We start from the raw sequence: 15,538 nt of genomic DNA on the forward strand, positions 1-15,538 counted from the left end.
TCCAACCAGCGATCAAGATGATATAGTCGTAATAGTCTCTTATAGTTGGATCAGATCAACAAAATGCAGCACATCCCTCTCGACTACGACATTTAGTCGTAGGTTTATAGTCTGTTTACCAGACTATGTTAAAACCACTTTTGACCGGCATCTCCTTGTAGGACTGTGTTGGAGTCAAGCCTTTGACTTACCCCATTTTCTTTTTATTTTGGTTCCGCTTTTTGTTTGTTTTGGGAAGATTATCGAGGACTTCCACCTTACTGAATCTTATATCCTTGCAACCGCTTTGCTTATCTATACAACGCTTAACTTGCTTAAATAAGAAACAAAAAACCCCTTTTTGAAATTACCAAACCCAGGTCCCATAATTCATATATTTCTTATATAAAGAGAAGATCCAAATTAAGCAACTGAAAATGATCAGTATATATAATTTTGGTTGTTTGCATACCTTTCCATTACAAGAGCTTTGAAGGTTGGATAATGATTGTACACTCAATCTTTATTCCAAAGCTCTTTTGGAAATATGGGAAACCTTGATCACAATGGCATTGTGGGCATTGCGAAAACATTAATTCTTTTGGTACATACAAAATAACATGAATTATTGTTTCTTTAAGCAAATAATACAAGGTTTGATCAGATATAAGATGGTATCATTTATGCACATATAGCTGCAAGAAATAAACAAAAAAAAAATCAAAACATACAAACTGGAAAAAAATAATAATAATAATAATAATGATAATACCGGGTACACCCTGCATTTTTCTATGTTGGTACCAGTCCGGATTTGTTTTGGGCCGGAACCCAGCTATTCGGGTTTTAGACCGAATTTGAAAAAAATCCAACCTGGATGAACAAGCCTAATTGGCACTGGGTGTTCAGAAGCAGTGTCCCAACTAATCTCAAGAGTACATAATCTCTCGACAAAGAATTTCCCACAAGTGCACCTCAGGTAATTGAATGACAAAATTTTTCAGTCTAGTGACCTTTAGAGATTGTTTGCACCCATGGAAATTTGAATTTTAGATCTAGGGAGTATACCCCAAGCTCACGACTTTTACCACTTAAGCCAACCCCAAAGGATTCTAGTTCTAAACATTTTGATGGCGAGTGTAAATTACTTACTCACCGTTCAAAATTTGGGATCAATAGGCCAACCATAATTGTATTATCTTTTTATAGCAATGGTGCTTTCTGTCTCCTAAACATGTTTTAATTTTCTAGGCACGAAAAAAAATATTTATATTAATTTTAGAAAAAAAAATAAAAATGGAAAAATTTTGTTCTATACACACTTTTATGCCTTTTTTTTTTTTTTTTTTTGGTTTAACTCAATATATACTCTTTGACCTTCGTTCTTTTTCTTCCACTAATATGAGAGGTTGGCGGCCTGGACCCACGCATCCATCAATTGGTATTTTTTTAATAAATTGAAAAATTGTGATGCGTGCAGCTAGGCATGCATATATGGTTCGCATAAAAACTTAAAAAAGGTTTGTTTGGAAAAAGTTTACATTTTAAAATTATCATCACGTTTCATCACATTTCATTCTTAAATATTATTTAAATAAAAATACTTTTAAACTAATTATTATAAATTTTTCAAACTGATAATTATAATTTTTTTAAAATTTAAATAAAACATAAAAAACAATTTAATTTTTTCAAATCTCCAAATAAAAATAATATTAAAAAACTATATTAAACAATATTTTAACTTTATAATATTTTTTATTATACTTTTCTCTCTCATTTTCTAAAATTTCATAAAATATTAACTCAAACTATCTCAGTACTATTCACAAATTATCTTACTACTATTTTCAAAATTCTCATATCATCTCACTCTCCATACTTGTCCTTAGAGTTTTTGTATTCTCGAATCAGTGTGAAGAGAAAATCATTCACATCACTTAAATGATAAATTTTAAAATTTATTTTTTAAATTAAATTATATCATTAAGTACTTTACTACGTGTGCTCTACATCCCGGTTTGATAATATAAGTTTTCAATCGAGTACTGCAACATTTACAAAAGAATTACACAAAAATAATCATACAAATTGACGTGGTTTTATTTAATCCATTAGATCTATTTTATAATAAAAATAATTTTAAAATCTGATAAATCATATCATATCACATCAATTTATGAAATTACTTTTTTATAATCATTCTATGGCTATTTTCCTTTTCAAAAACGTATGTACTGTTCGCTTATAGAATGACTGTCATGATGATCAGTTGGAGTAATGAAGAATTTAAAATTTTTATTTAAATTTTATTAGTTGATCAGTACTGTTAATGATATCTATAAAGTAATTCCTATATATTTATGATTGTGTATCTCATAACTTTGAGATTAAATATGGTATAATTAATTGGATATCAAAATTACAAATAATAGTTATAGAGATGATATTTACAGTTATAAATGCACAAGTGTTGCGCACTCCTTTCAAAAAAATGAGTAAATATAAGATCGCCCATATAAAAAATTAATTTTTTAATAATAGACCTCACTCTTTTTAAAAAAAAAATACACGACACTTACATAATTATGATTGTATCTAACATTACTTTTAAATCTTATATATAATTCCATCTTGAATTAATAAGTCCACTTGATATAAACAAAACTAACAACAAAAATCCCCCAAAATATCAACTTGTTTTTTCTCAAAATATCAGTACTATATATTGATCTAGCTCTTGCCATCATTTTCTATCTTTTGCATCTTCCACTAGTACTGTAGATAATCCAAAACCATGCCATTGTTTGATTCGTTGTACCAGTGATCATTCTCTATCTCATCATTTTCTCAGTAGCCTGCTGGCCTGTAATTCCCTTCTTACAAACAAAATATGTGTAAACTCCAAATATAATTGACAGCAAGTAATAGTAACAGCGCAACCTTATTATTTGTCCTGGTCTCTCTTGAAGAGAAAGAAGATGGAAAAAACAAGTCAGATACGTGTAAGATGAGATCATCATCGAATGTAAGGACATGAACTGATATATATAATATATATTGGTCATGTTCCTAGCTAGCTAGCTAGCTAGTTTGGTTTTGTATCTCCATTAACGTAATTTCATGTTCATGAGGTGAAGATGGAAGTTTCCTTTTTCCTTTTCCGCAATATTGAAATATGATCATCATATCCCATTTTTGCTTCTTATAATATATAATAATATCATGCATTATTTGAGATTAATATTTCTGGTTAAAATCCTAGATCATGACGTTTCTAGTCACTACAAAAAAAGAGTCTTTGCAATGAGAATAAACTCGTTTTTGGTAGAAAATAGTTATTTCGTAGTCAATAATTATAACACAGATAAGTATTAGGTAATGATACCCTTACACATTCTTTATTATTGTTTTACTATTCAATTATTTTATTTTCTCTTTTGCTATTTGAATATAGATTAAACTCAAAACATGACATTCTTACATAATTTAGAATAAAATAAATTCAATCTAGCAATCATGTAATTTAATTAAAAATAAATTCAATTTTATAAAAATTGACAAAAAGAGCAAAAATTGCATAGTCAATTTTTTTTAAATTAATTTTTTTTAATTAAATTATATGATTAAGTTAATTTATTGAATTTATTTTCTTCTAAATTATGTAAGAAAGTCAAATTCTAAGATTTTTAATCCATATTCAAAGAGTAAAAAATAATAATAATTGAATAGTAAAGCAATAGTTTGAATTAATATTACCCGTAACTATTTTTCTTATAGTTTAGCTTTAATTATAATATTTTATTATTATTTTTTATTATTTTTTATTATTTTTTACTATTATTTAATATTTTTTTATTACTTTTGTATTACTATTTACAAATCATCTAAAACCCTATCACTATCCAAATGTAACCTAAAACTGAATTTTGGACTAACTGCACTTCGAGTCATGATTTGTAATTTTTCATAGAATATCTTGAAATAACTTTGGGTATTATTTTTTTATTAACATGCAAATTACCAAACGCGAGGCTAAAAATATTTATTTTCTCTGAAAACTTATAAATATCGACCTACGTAGTTATTAATTACGTGATGGTCGACGAAATTAAAGGGATTTCGAGTGATTCTTTCCCACCCAACCAGGATAAGTTTTGGAAGATGATATGTTACGTAAGAATAACGTCTTGTTTGAGTTTAGAGAGCATCTTAATTCATCTTATTTTATTATTATAATCTTTTAAAATTTTTAAATAAAATATAATAAACAATTCAATTTTTTCAAATTCTTAAATATAAAAAATATTAAAAAATAATATTCTAATAATATTTTATTTAACTTTAAACTTTCATCTCATCTAGGGGTGCTACCCGCATGGTGCGGGGCAAGGATACCCCCACCCCGCCCCCCGCCCCGCACCATGCGAGTGGGAGGGTTTCATACCCCTCTCCGCTACCGAGGGGTGGGGTTGAAACTGCACCCCGTCCTGCCCCTGCTCAACCCACTAATGTGATTGGCTACATCACATTTTTTTAACTGTTTTGGCCAATTACATCAATAGAGTGCGCAAAGAATACGTAAAAGTAACTGCATATAACAAAATTCATTTGATTATGAGTCCTTTCACATCCTTAGACCCAAACCTTGGCTCTGATATCAATTGTTGTGAAATATTATGTAAACACACACACTAACGATGACAAATAAAATAAAAGCAAAACAATCAAGAACACGATGCATAATATACGTGGTTCGGCAAATTGACAACGTCCACAAGAGCTACAGAAATCTTATTGACAGAGGAGATTACAATCACTCAATCTCAACTCACACCCTCTAGGACTTTTTACTCTCTCACACAATATACACTCAATACACAATTGTTCTCTATCAAAATATGCTTGAGGTCATACAAGACTTGTTAAAATATGACATATATATAGCACACGGCATGGAAACCCTAATGAGGCAAAACTGCATACTTGCTCGAGCAGCGTGTCGAGCGCGTCTCGAACGAACAGTCAAATGAATATTGGCTCGAGTGGGGTGTCGAGCGAACACTAAGATTTATGTCTCACTCAAGCTCACTGTCAAGCGAGTCTCGAGCGAACTCTCGGACTTGAGCTTCGCTCGAGCAATATATTGAGCGATGGCAAGCGAACTTTAGCTCGAGTCAACTTTCAACAAACACCTTTTTTAACTCCAAAACTAATCTTCACATACACTCCAACAATAATAATATCACATTGGTGTGTAATTCATTTCTGTAGTATGTATAGTCTATGTAGATCACCGATCATTTTACTTTGATTTTACATGCACACATGCTCTCTCTTTAATTTTTCCTAATGAAATGGACATGATCTTTAATTTTGTTCTGCTTTCCATGATTTTTAATTTTACATGGACACATGCTTTTCATGATATTTAATTTTGTTCCGATTAGGATTTCCACACCGTATGTGTAAGGGTAATGATACCCTTACACATTCTTTACTACTGTTTTACTATTCAATTATTTTATTTTCTCTTTTGCTATTTGAATTTAAATTAAAAATCTCAAAACATGACATTCTTACATAATTTGGAATAAAATAAATTTAATCAACTAACGTAATCATATAATTTAATTAAAAATAAATTCAATTTTATAAAAATTGACAAAAAGAGCAAAAATTGCATAGTCAATTTTTTTAAATTAATTTTTTTAATTAAATTACATGATTACGTTAATTTATTGAATTTATTTTCTTCTAAATTATGTAAGAAAGTCAAATTCTAAGATTTTTAATCCATATTCAAAGAGTAAAAAATAATAATAATTGAATAGTAAAGCAATAGTTTGAATTAATATTACCCGCAACTATTTTTCTTATAGTTGAGCTTTAATTATAACTAAAAGACATTTAAGGCCTCCTAGAATCCAAGAAAAACTAGTTACTAGACAGTCCCAACAAATCAAGTTACATCTTCAACAATTTAATGAAACGAATTAACGAGTAGGTCACCATCGATCATAGACGTGGTAATTATGCATGCATGCAAATTATAAAAAGGGAATAATTAATGATAATAACTACTTATAGTTTACTAATGAGAGTTCTTTAATTCCACTTCGAGTCATTAAAATTGATGATCCCATTGTTATTTAATTATTTTTTTTTATTATTTAATATTTTTTATTACTTTTGTATTACTATTTACAAATCATCTAAGATCATATCACTATCCAAACATAACCTAAAACTGAATTTTGAAGTAACTGCAGTTCGAGTCATGATTTGTAATTTTTCATAGAATATCTTGAAATAACTTTTGGTATTATTTTTTTATTAACATGCAAATTACCAAACGCGAGGCTAAAAATATTTATTTTCTCTGAAAACTTATAAATATCGACCTACGTAGTTATTAATTACGTGAAGGTCGACGAAATTAAAGGGATTTCGAATGATTCTTTCCCACCCAACCAGGATAAGTTTTGGAAGATGATATGTTACGTAAGAATAACGTCTTGTTTGAGTTTAGAGAGCATCTCAATTCATCTTATCTTATTATTATAATTTTTTAAAATTTTTAAATAAAATATAATAAACAATTCATTTTTTTCAAATTCTTAAATATAAAAAATATTAAAAAATAATATTCTAATAATATTTTATTTAACTTTAAACTTTCATCTCATCTAGGGGTGCTACCCACATGGTACGGGTCAAGGGTAACCCCACCCCGCCCCCCGCCCCACACCATGCAAGTAGGAGGGTTTCATACCCCTCCCCGCTACCAAGGGGTGGGGTTGAAACTGCACCCCGTCCTGCCCCCGCTCAACCCACTAATGTGATTGGCTACATCACTTTTTTTTAATATAAAATAATTTTTTTGGCCAATTACATCAGTGGAGTGCGTAAAGAATACGTAAAAGTAACTGCATATAACAAAATTCATTTGATTATGAGTCCTTTCACATCCTTAGACCCAAACCTTGGCTCTGATACCAGTTGTTGTGAAATGTTATGTAAACACACATACTAACGGTGACAAATAAAATAAAAGCAAAACAATCAAGAACACGATGCATAATATACGTGATTCGGCAAATTGACAACGTCCACAAGAGCTACAGAAATCTTATTGACAGAAGAGATTACAATCACTCAATCTCAACTCACACTCTCTAGGACTTTTTGCTCTCTCACACAATATACACTCACTATACAATTGTTCTCTATCAAAATATACTTGAGGTCGTACAAGACTTGTTAAAATATGACATATATATAGCGCACGGCGTGGAAACCCTAATCAGGCAAAACTGCGCACTTCGCTCGAGCAGCGTGTCAAGCGCATCTCGAACGAACAGCCAAATGAATATTGGCTCGAGCGGGGTGTCGAGCGAACACTAGGATTTGTGTCTCGCTCAAGCTCACTGTCAAGCGAGTCTCGAGCGAACTCTCGGACTTGAGTTTCGCTCGAGCAGTATATCGAGCGATGGCAAGCGAACTTTGGCTCAAGTCAACTTTCAACAAACACCTTTTTTAACTCCAAAACCAATCTTCACATACACCTCAACAATAATAATATCACATCGGTGTGTAATTCATTTTTGTAGTATGTATAGTCTATGTAGATCACCGATCATTTTACTTTGATTTTACATGGACACATGCTCTCTCTTTAATTTTTCCTAATGAAATGGACATGATCTTTAATTTTGTTCTGCTTTCCATTATCTTTAATTTTACATGGACACATGCTTTTCATGATATTTAATTTTTTTCAATTTGGGTTTTCACGCCGTATGTTTTATATATGTCGTATTTTGACATGTCTTGTACAGTCTTAAGCATATTTTAAAAGAGAATAATTATCTAGTAAGTATATATTGTGAGAGAGAAAAAATCTTAAAGAGTATGAGTTGAGATTGAATGATTGTAATCTTATCTGTCAATAAGATTTCTACAGCTCTTATAGACGTAGACAATTTATCGAATTACATATATTATGCGTCGTGTTCTTGATTGTATTGCTTTTACTTTAATAGTTATCGTTGGTGCGTGTGTTTACATAACATTTCACAATAACTAATATAAGAGTCAAAGTTTGGGTCCAAGGACATGAAAGGACTCATAATCAAATGAGTTTTGTTATATACAATCATTTTTACATATTTTTTACGTATTTCACTGATGTAATTAGTTAAAATAATTATTTTATATTAAAAAAATAATATAATCAATTATATTAATAAAGTGCATAAAAAATGTAAAAATGATTATACATAAAATTTTTGTAATCTAAATAGTAAAGAAAGGTTTGGATAATGAGTTCAATAAACACCTTTTTTAACTTCATAACCAATCTTCACGTACACTCAACAATAATAATATGACGTCAGTGTGTAATTCGTTTTTGTAGCATGTGTAGTCTGTGTACTTTGATTTTACATGGACATATGCTCTCCCTTTAATTTTTCCTAATGAAATGGACGTGATCTTTAATTTTGTTCTGCTGTTCATGACAGACTGTTTTTTGGTTCATGCGCAATAACTATGGCCCACCTGTCTGTAAAGCAAGCATAAGAGCCGTGGAAATGTGGCAATGTTCACACGGTCGGTCTTGGGATTCAAAACTTTTTTGACAAAATAAATAAAAAATGATTAAAAGCGGCTGCTCGATATTGAATTAAATTGAAATAAATTAAATAATTTATAAATAATAATAAATTGAGATAATAACTCTCATCAAATAACTCATTAAAAATAAATTTTTCTCTTCAAAAAGTAATAACTTTTCTGAGGTTCATTGTATCGAAATCCACTTGTAAGGGCTAGAAGCTGTGCTCGTGACCCGAGGATTGATTTTGGAAGTGTTCATTTATCCACGTGGTTATTGTCCGACTCGTAAAGCACACATTCTGATCAAAGTCAACCTCGGCGGCTACACGCTGTCTTTCATATTCATCCTTTGCCGACTCTCCATCTTAGCTTATATAATATTTATTCGGAAAAAAAAAAAAAAATCATTTCCATCCTTTCAATTCAAGACATTATAATTAAGTAATTTGTCCTTTTTGTTTGTACACTATAGTTAACTTTTTACTTTATAATTAATTGAAAAATTATTTTTATTAATTATTATTCATCCCTCCATATTTAATATCTTATAAAAAATACTCACACACTTAATAAAAAAATTATAAATATGAAATATAAGTATAAATAATAACTAATATATAGTTTATCACAACTTTTTATCTATATTCTAAACTATTTATAGTTTTAGTCAAGAGTATCAAGGCATATAGTCCGATTCTCTAAATAGAAAATCTGAATTCCGACTCTCCACTCCTAAAAATATATATATATTTAATTTTCAAAATCAAAAGAATAAAACCCATAAAACTTGGTTGAATTTGTGATATAATTTCAAAATCTATGAGATTATAATTAAGAAGAGAGAAATAATTTATAAATAAGTTTCATGAAAATAAATTCAAAAATTTATGTTAATAATTTAACGTAATACGTCAGATTATAAAAATAAAAAAAAATATTTACTGTAAGATATATCTAATCACTTTTGTTAGATATTTTGTAAATCTAATAATTATCTTAAGAAAATTATCACTTTTCACTCATGGACTTTGTTTAGTTTTCACTTCTTAGTGGACTAAAGGTATGTATCATTGCTACTTTCCCAAAAGTCTACAATTGTATACATTTTGAATTATTATTTTCTTTTTCTCACTTAAAAAAATCATCTAAATGGATTTTTTTTTTTTTTTTGTTTATATTTTTACGTCAATTAGCCCATTGATTAAGGTCATTGACTAACCATATGTGAATCTTAGCATATCTGCACTCAATTAATATATGTTCTATGATTTCAATTTTTCTGTGGGATCACAGAAATTGTAAACAGCTCAAGTCCAATATAGTGGAAGATTTTTAAATAATAATAATAATAATAATAAAACAGTAGTGGCCTTATCCCTTACATCCATAATTGTGACCTTATTTGGTTTTTTATAACATAATAATTAAATTAAGGTTGGTTTGAATAGTGAAATGAGATGATTTTAGATAAGTCAAATAAAATATTGTTAGGATATTATTTTTTAATATTATTATTATTTTAAAATTTAAAAAAATTAAATTATTTATTATATTTTATATAAAACTTTAATATAATTATAATGATAAAATAAATAAAATTATTTCTATCCAAACCGGCACTTAGCCTATCGTACTCAAATGACATTTTTTAGGGCAAAAATCTCTATCCTTTGATTCTTTTTCGCTTTTTCTAAGAAATGTTGCAAGTCATTTCTTGCACGTTTCTGTTCAAAGTCAATGGTTTATCTTTTGGTGGTTGATGTCTTTTTTTTTTTTTTTTAATGCCTACTCGTTTTAGGTGAGATATATAATGGGTCGAATAAATATAAATAAAAGTTATTATTAAGAATAATCATTTTATACACATGATGTGGTATCATTTAGACTACACATCTCTTAAATCTAAAATAAAAAAATAAAAAATAAAAAATAATCATGTAATAAATATAAAATATGTATTACTATAATAATTTCTCTCTAACATTACTGATAATGAGTCACATCTTTCATAGCTCGTGAAAAGAACTTAGTGGTAACCACTCCTTTAAAAACAAGGTGCTTCGAGGAAAGAGTCTCTTTTTTTTGTTGACAATTTACTACTTCGCAAAAAAACAGAGAAGTGTTAAATCTATCAAAAACAAAAAATAAATTAAATTTTTATAATTTTATATGATGTCATATCTAGTGTATAGTAAAAAAAAATTATAGAGTTTTACTATATACAAATAAGTTTATATACTAATCTGTATATTAATATTATTGCCTTCATATTCTAAATTTAAATTAGCACTATTTTTAATAAAATTTACTTTCTGACTAATCATATTGAATATGTGTGCGTATTAGTACGCAGAATCACTTACAATTAATTTTTTTTTTTAAATTATAATTTAACATATCACATCACATCACATTAAATCATGTTAATCGATTTTTTTAATTAAGAAATAATGGGATTGAACAAAAATATCATGGGATGGAACAAAAAATCATAGAATCTTATCAGTTTAATTGAGTTCTTCTATTCAACAGTCTTATATTATATATTACTGAATTTTTTATTTTTTTTTCCTCCGTGCAAAATGGGTATGTTGAGCAGAATTTTTCTTTACTATTTATCTTTTGGTGCTTGTGTTATAGGGGTTAATTTAATTACACAATCCTTTAAAAAGCACAAAGTAATAACCGTTATAACGAAAAATTGAAAACGAACGTTCTTATCTTGCAGCCGTACAAACCGTTTGGAACACAGCGAGTTTAGCGTTCGATTTTACGACAAAATCGTATTTATATTGGTAGTTTAGCGAGTTTAGCCGTAAAACGTATATAGGTAGTACTGACTTCCCAGCCACCTTCCAAGCAATTAAAAATGGCCGACTCCTCTTTCTCTGTCTTGTAATCCTTCGATTCTACTTTAATTGACCAAGTAGAAAAACGCCCATCATAGTTTCTTTGCCAATTCCGCTCGCCACACGACATGTTGCCGGAAAATATATCCCGGTCGTGGCCATGCCTCTATCATTGTTTCTACCTACTCTGTTTCCTATCCCTTCTCTCCGGTATCCGTTCCGACGAGCTTCAGGTTCTCATGAAGCTGAAATCAGCCCTCCAAGGATCGAACTCCAGCGTCTTGAGTTCTTGGGAGTCGACGTCCAATTCCGTCTGCGGTTTTGCCGGAATCACGTGCAACTCCAACGGTTCGGTTGTGGAAATCGAGCTTTCTAACCAGAAGCTAACTGGGACTCTTCCCCTGGATTCTATTTGTCAGCTCCAATCGTTGGAAAAGCTGTCGCTGGGGTTCAACCTCTTGCACGGTCCGATCACGGAGGACTTGAACAACTGTGTAAAATTGAACTACTTGGATTTGGGAAACAATCTCTTCACCGGAGCGGTTCCGGACATATCCTCTCTCAGCGAGTTAAAGCATCTTCATATCAATAACAGTGGCTTCTCCGGCAGTTTCCCGTGGAAATCACTCCAAAACAAGACGGGTCTAGTCCGGCTCAGCATCGGAGACAACCCATTCAATCCTAGTCCAATTCCACCCGAGGTGTTGAAGCTCACCAAACTGGATTGGCTGTATCTCTCCCGCTGTAATATCCAAGGAACAATCCCGGCTGGGATTGGAAATCTCAGAGAGCTAATTAACTTGGAATTTGCGGACAATAACATGACCGGAGAAATTCCCGAAGAGATTGGGAACCTCTTGAATCTCTGGCAGCTGGAGATCTACAACAACTCGTTTACAGGGAAACTTCCTGACAGTCTGAGAAACCTCACGAAGCTTGAGAAGTTTGACGCTTCTCGGAATCGTCTCGAAGGCGATTTGTCGGTATTGAGGTTCTTGACCAACCTGGTGACTCTGCAACTATTCGAGAACAACCTTTCTGGAGAAGTTCCGGACGAATTGGGCGAGTTCAAGAAGCTCGTGAATCTCTCTCTGTACACTAACAAGTTGACGGGTCCTCTGCCGCAGAAGCTTGGGTCTTGGGCGAACTTCGATTACATAGACGTGACTGACAACTTATTAACAGGTCCAATCCCGCCAGATATGTGCAGGCAGGGTACGATGATGAAGCTTCTCTTAGGCAACAACAATTTCACCGGCCAAATTCCGGCCACCTATGCCAACTGTTCGAGTCTAATTCGTTTCAGAGTCAACAACAACTGGCTTAACGGCACTGTTCCCCCCGGAATCTGGGGATTACCGAACTTGAATATAATCGACATTACGTCCAATTTTATTCAGGGCCTGATCACGTCCGATATCAAGTACGCCAAGTCTCTTGGGCAGTTGTTCGCCGGAAACAATCTCTTATCGGGTGAATTACCTGCCAAGATCTCTGAAGCTACCTCTTTGGTGTCGATTCAGCTGAACGACAATCAGTTATCGGGAAACATTCCTTCGGGTGTGGGTGACTTGAAGCTATTGAATGTTCTTCATCTCCAGAATAACAAGTTCTCTGGTTCAGTACCAGAGACATTGGGTTCTTGTAACACTCTCAGTGACATAAATATGTCTAACAATTCGCTTTCGGGTCGAATCCCATCGTCTCTGGGAAATCTACCGACACTCAACTCTTTGGATATATCAGACAACCAACTTTCGGGAGAAATTCCGGCTAGTTTTTCGTCTCTCCGGCTAAGCTTTCTCGATTTATCCCACAACAGGTTGGCCGGTCCCATACCGCAAGCTCTGTCAATTGCAGCATACAACGGCAGCTTTACTGGGAACCCAGGCCTCTGCATCCTTGGCATCACCTCCATGTTCCGGCGCTGTCCCTCTGGTTCGGGCATGTCCAGGAATGTCCGAACACTCATTATTTGTTTCGCAGTAGGTACGGCCATCCTACTACTGTTTTTGGTGCGGTTCTACTATTCTAAGAAGGGGGAAAAGGATGATCAAGGCCGTTCATTGAAGGACGAATCCTGGGACGTGAAGTCCTTCCACGTGTTGAGCTTTACGGAGGATGAGATTCTTGATTCCATCAAGCAGGAGAATCTAATAGGAAAAGGTGGTTCTGGGAACGTGTACAAAGTGCTACTCTCCAACGGCAGAGAACTTGCAGTCAAGCACATATGGAACTCGGATTCAAGTGGTAATGGCCGGAGAAAGAGCCGGAGCAGCACCTCCCCGATGCTCGCGAAGCGCGGGGGGAGGTCGAAGGAATTCGACAGCGAGGTGCAGACCTTGAGCTCAATAAGGCATGTGAATGTGGTGAAGCTGTATTGTAGTATTACAAGCGAGGATTCGAGCTTGTTGGTGTACGAGTATTTACCAAATGGGAGCCTTTGGGATCAGCTGCACACAGACCAGAAGATGCAGCTTGATTGGGAGACAAGGTACGAGATTGCTGTCGGTGCAGCCAAAGGGTTGGAGTATCTGCATCATGGGTGTGAGAAGCCAGTGCTTCACAGGGATGTGAAGTCTAGTAATATATTGCTGGATGAGTTTTTGAAGCCAAGGATTGCTGATTTTGGACTTGCTAAGATTGTTCGAGCCAATGGTAACAAGGACTCCACCCATGTCATTGCTGGAACACATGGCTACATAGCTCCTGGTTAGTGAATCTCCATTCCTTACTTTGTTTTGGTTTTGATTAATCTTTGCTACAGAGTTATTAATCTTTATTGTCAAAAGTGTTGCTTAAGTGAATGAGAAAGCTGAAGGGTAAGACTTTTAATTTGTTCATGAAATCTTCTTTATTGCGCAGAATATGGGTACACATACAAAGTAAATGAGAAGAGTGATGTGTATAGTTTTGGAGTTGTATTGATGGAACTGGTGTCCGGAAAAAGACCGATAGAGCCGGAGTTTGGGGAGAATAAAGACATAGTGAATTGGGTTTGCAGCAATCTAAGGAACAAGGAGATGATACTTGGTATGGTTGACTCTGGAATTCCAGAGGCTTCAAAGGAAGAGGCTATGAAGGTACTGAGAATTGCAATTCTCTGCACAGCAGCGCTTCCATCTCTTAGACCCACAATGAGAAGCGTTGTGCAAATGCTTGAGGAAGCTCAACCGTATAGATTGATGAAAATTATCACTGCCAAAGATGATGGTAGTAAGAAAAAGGAAGTGATTAGTACAGAGAAAAAGAACCCAGAACTTTAAGCTTCCAAAATTTGCTGAGTTGGGATTCAGAATTTTTGGTCATATCTCCATTCCCTTGCTGAATTTGACAGGTATTATCATACAATATACAAAGACTCAAGATCGTTTGTAAACTTATCACGCCAAGTCACGTCAATTTGTAAAATTATTTTTGTAATATCTCTTTGTAGACCTAGCGCTTTTCTTTGTAAAATATCAGCTAGAGTCTGTAGTGAAGTTTGCAATATTCGAATGTAATGTATGTTGAGGAATAATTTCACATTGCCTGTGAACAAAGTATTGGGCATGTTTATAAGGAATGACACAGGACAAATGGGGGGCCCACACTACTTACCCCATGACAAGGACCAAGAAAAATACTGGCCTACACGTAAGGGAGTGTATTTAGGAATAATCTCACATTGTTTGTAGACAAGGTCTTGGATATGTTTATAAGAAATGAGAAATCCTCTTTTGTTAAAAGCGATTTTATGAGATGAGTTAACCTCGTAAATTTCTTCAATGTAAAGATATGAAAAATGAAAGCGATAGGCGCTTCCCTTGAGTGGATGAACTTATGGTTATCCTTTTTACTCACATTCACAGCTTCCCAAATGATGTCCAAAGTTAAAGGTCGAGTCTTTGAGAAGTTTAGCATAAACCCAGTACTAATAAAGAGAAATGTAACATAGAATGCAGCATATTCTGCTACCTAATTGATTTCAATCATCACATGATATGTATCACAAGATAATTATGGGTCTCAAAAAAGTTCAGTTCCAGATCAGATAGATAGGATCTTTGAGATAACATGGGATTTAAAAGGTTGGATGCTTGTGTTCTTTA

The 15,538-nt window shown here is 32.8% G+C and overlaps 1 protein-coding gene across 1 annotated transcript; it reads left to right on the forward strand.

Moving 5' to 3' along the window:
* Positions 1 to 11,399: 11,399 nt before the first annotated feature.
* LOC121242527 (receptor-like protein kinase 7) lies at positions 11,400 to 14,989 on the forward strand. Its single transcript, XM_041140389.1, has 2 exons — positions 11,400 to 14,159; positions 14,313 to 14,989. Exons 1-2 carry the CDS (start codon positions 11,576 to 11,578, stop codon positions 14,711 to 14,713), a joined length of 2,985 nt encoding a protein of 994 aa, XP_040996323.1. The 5' UTR covers positions 11,400 to 11,575; the 3' UTR covers positions 14,714 to 14,989.
* The last annotated feature ends 549 nt before the right edge of the window (positions 14,990 to 15,538 follow it).

The sequence above is a fragment of the Juglans microcarpa x Juglans regia genome, chromosome 8D (assembly GCF_004785595.1).
Source record: "Juglans microcarpa x Juglans regia isolate MS1-56 chromosome 8D, Jm3101_v1.0, whole genome shotgun sequence".
NCBI classification, from domain to species: domain Eukaryota; kingdom Viridiplantae; phylum Streptophyta; class Magnoliopsida; order Fagales; family Juglandaceae; genus Juglans; species Juglans microcarpa x Juglans regia.